The sequence below is a fragment of the Musca domestica genome, unplaced genomic scaffold, assembly GCF_030504385.1.
Source record: "Musca domestica strain aabys unplaced genomic scaffold, Musca_domestica.polishedcontigs.V.1.1 31, whole genome shotgun sequence".
NCBI lineage: Eukaryota > Metazoa > Arthropoda > Insecta > Diptera > Muscidae > Musca > Musca domestica.
In genome coordinates, this window is record NW_026712309.1 from 11,247,129 (window position 1) to 11,251,165 (window position 4,037).

At 38.4% G+C, this 4,037-nt stretch overlaps 1 protein-coding gene across 1 annotated transcript; it reads left to right on the forward strand.

The window, feature by feature from the left end:
• Positions 1 to 1,250: 1,250 nt before the first annotated feature.
• Positions 1,251 to 2,624, forward strand: LOC131803643 (myosin heavy chain, non-muscle-like; the record flags this gene model as incomplete). Its single annotated transcript, XM_059125073.1, has 2 exons — positions 1,251 to 2,237; positions 2,279 to 2,624. Coding segments are annotated over exons 1-2 (1,333 nt in total), but the record flags the coding sequence as incomplete, so codon positions are not given.
• Between the last annotated feature and the right edge of the window lie 1,413 nt (positions 2,625 to 4,037).

Consider the following 4,037-nt stretch of genomic DNA (forward strand, 5'->3'; position numbering starts at 1 on the left):
AGTGAACATGTTTTTATAATAAAAGAGAATAGCGGGGATACCTAGTGTAGATGAGAGGGATTTGTTAAACTGGGATCTTCTAAATACAGTCCACATTAAATAAGATAAGAAAATGTGGTGAGCAGACCTTCGAGTTAGAAATAAATAATACAGAATTTTCAATGGCTGCATGTGTTATGGTGGAGTTTGATTATGGGATGTAATCTTTACTCAGACTGATAAGCAAGTGCAGCATGTTTGCTTGCCACATGTGAGATAGCTATGCGTGTGTATGACCTACCCCTAAGGTTTATGGTGGAATGGTGCATATGCATGTGTACGGTTTGTATCTATCTCTCTCTCTCTCTCTCTCTCTCTCTCTCATTTACACTTAATTATAATTTAGGTTAAGTCATATTATCACAACTAGTTCTAAAAATAGTGCAAGCTCGTGGAATAGCACGTTGGAAAGCCCATGAGGTGTACTTTCAAGATATAAACACTCCTGAAAGATTAATCGGGCAGATTTTGTTTTAAAAATATTTTTCCCAAAGTCAAGTGTTTTCTAGAGGGAAACATAAAATGGCCCACTGTGCAGCAATAAGAAATAGTGCACGCATATGAATGGTACTGCAGGAAAGGCCGTTCCAAGAGCTTTCTAAAACGCTATTACTTGGCCAAATCGATTGTGGAAAATTAGAGAAAAATTGATTTTTCTTATTTTTCAAAAGTTATCAACGAGTCCCACTGTGCGAAAACTAAAAATAGTGCAAGCTCACGGCATAGCACGTTGGAAAGCCCATGAGGCGTACTTTCAAGATATAAACACTCCTGAAAGATTAATCGGGCATATTTTTTTTTTAATATTTTTCCTAAAGTCAAGTGTTTTCTAGAGGGAAACATAAAATGGCCCACTGTGGCATGGTGCATATGCATGTGTACGGTTGGTATCTATCTCTTTCTCTCATTTACACTTAATTATAATTTAGGTTAAGTCATATTATCACAACTAGTTCTTAAGAAATGTTTTTAATAAATAAATTCAGTATCTTACAAACGCTCAAACGGAAAAGACTTTTCGTCTTTTAATGATCCCGGTTTACATTGGTCCTTCGAGCCGGATCGGTAGAGGATAAATGTTGAAGAATTTGCCTTAACATCGAGGAAATTCTGTCAGGCTAAAATTGGTCTTCAAGAGTGGAAAATTACCGAGCTAAAACTACAGCTGGAATTGTTCCCATACAGAAGAAATTTATAAGCCAAATAAAAGGATGCTGAGTCAGAAGGAGACTTCAGCACAGAAGACTGTGGTGGCGGTGCACACCGAGGGGGCTTCATATTTGAAATCTTCAGACAGAAGGGGTGATGCATATGCCCAGGAGGACGAATCGGTGAAACGGCCGCAAATGATGAAAATAAAGGAAGAGGCTGCCACTCTTCTCGAAATGATGGGTACAATTATGGAAATAATGAGTACCTTAAAGACGGAAGAAGCCATAGAAGGCGTATTTGACTTCGCCAAAGAAAAAATTATGGACGCGGCAAGAGACGTAATATTGTATCCAGGCGTTCATAGGCGATTTTTAGAGATGCTTCTAAAGAAGTCCAAACTAGCCGCTGCTATCAGAGCAAGTCAGCCGAATGGGACAGCGAAGCTGCATTTGGAAGATGTTAAGATCATCCTTAAAGTCACGCAGGCTCTTAATGTGGGGACCAAAGAGAAAGTCCTTGGCTTGAAGAAACAAGTGGCCTGCATAACATCCAAATTGGACGTCGAGCGAGAGATGCGCGAAGCAGCGGTAGCCGCAATGAGAAAAATGGAAAGTGATATTAAGGAAATGGAGTTTGCCTTGATTTCACAGAAATATGAAAAAGAAGATGCCCTCAAACTTGTCTCAAAATTGAAGGAGGAAGTCGAAAATGCTGTGTGTGTAGCCGAGGATACTAAGGACAAATTACGAGCGGCTAACCAGGAGGCAGAACGCGAGGGCAAGGCGTTGAAGGCGGTAATAAGACAAGTTAGTGCTGAGTTGTCTTGTGCAAAAAGAGAACGACTTGCAGCTGCAACCGAACGTGACGGGTTGGCTGCAAATCTAGAAGCTGATGAAGAAAAAGAAAGAAGGATATTTCTGCCGGAGGCTGAAATATTGCAACTTAAGGAAGAGTTGCTCATATCGCAGAAAACATCCAAAATCGAGGCTGATGGATTGGCTGCAAAATTAGTAGTCAATATCAACGAAGCAATGATGGTTGAAGAGGTTTATATGGAAGACCCAATTGCCAAAAAGGAATCAAAAAGGAAAAGGTAGATGAACAGCTATCTGGAAAACTGGACACAGGGAGATTGGAAGAAGTCGAAGATAAACTGTTTGTCAGCGAGATGAAAACTATGAAGAAAAGCAATATGCGTCGCTGGAATAATAAAATGCTGGAAGACGGTCAAGTTGTGATGAAGATGCCTAGTGGAAGTGGTGCAGCGAATAAAATACAAGCCGAGGTGACAGAAAATTATGAACGCTGGAACGATAAACTGTCCAAGGTCGGTGAGACGGCGCTTCCAGAGAAGGATGAGAACTTTGGTCACAGAAAGACAACAACACATAAAATGGATTCATCCTGGAAATTGAAGCCGGCAGACAAGGGAGGTGTAGCCTTTGAGAGAGACAGGCTGGAAAGATGGAGGAGTTACTTGGGTGCTATAACTTAACTTCTTTTCTCTTAAAATGTCAATTCTCTTAGATCTGTTTAATTGATCATATTAGTAATTTTTATATTTTATGTGTATTTTTGCCCCTGCCAAGAATGGTCACGGATAAGTGAACATGTTTTTATAATAAAAGAGAATAGCGGGGATACCTAGTGTAGATGAGAGGGATTTGTTAAACTGGGATCTTCTAAATACAGTCCACATTAAATAAGATAAGAAAATGTGTACGGTTGGTATCTATCTCTCTCTCTCTCATTTACACTTAATTATAATTTAGGTTAAGTAATATTATCACAACTAGTTCTTAAGAAATGTTTTTAATAAATAAATTCAGTGTCTTACAAACGATCAAACGGAAAAGACTTTTCGTCTTTTAATGATCCCGGTTTACACTTATTTTGCAAAAGATATCAACGAGTCCCACTGTGTGAAAACTAAAAATAGTGCAAGCTCATGGAATAGCACGTTGGAAAGCCCATGAGGTGTACTTTCAATATATAAAGATTAATCGGGCAGTTTTATTCTGATATTTTTCCTAAAATCAAGTGTTTTCTAGAGGGAAACATAAAATGGCCCACTGTGCAGCAATCAAAAATAGTGCACGCATATGAATGGTACTGCAGAAAAGGCCGTTCCAAGAGCTTTCTAAAACGCTATTACTTGGCCAAATCGATCGTGGAAAATTAGAGAAAAATTGACTTTTCTTATTTTTCAAAAGTTGCCAACGAGTCCCACTGTGCGAAAACTAAAAATAGTGCAAGCTCATGGAATAGCACGTTTGAAAGCCTATGTGGTGTACTTTCAAGATATAAACACTCCCGAAAAATTAATCGGGCAGATTTTTTTAAAAATATTTTTCCTAAAGTCAAGTGTTTTCTAGAGGGAAACAAAAATGGCCCACTGTGCAGCAATAAAAAATAGTGCACGCATATGAATGGTACTGCAGGAAAGGCCATTCCAAGAGCTTTTTAAAACGCTATTTCTTGGCCAAATCGATTGTGGAAAATTAGAGAAAAATTGATTTTTTATATTTTTCAAAAGTTATCAACGAGTCCCACTGTGCGAAAACTGAAAATAGTGCAAGCTCATGGAATAGCACGTTTGAAAGCCTATGTGGTGTACTTTCAAGATATAAACAATCCCGAAAGATTAATTGGGCAGATTTTTTTTAAAAATTATTTTTCCTAAAGTCAAGTGTTTTCTAGAGGGAAATATAAAATGGCCCACTGTGCAGCAATAAAAAACAGTTCATGCATATGAATGGTACTGCAGGAAACGCCGTTCCAAGAGCTTTCTAAAACGCTATTACTTGGCCGACTCGATCGTGAAAAATTAGAGAAAAATTAATTTT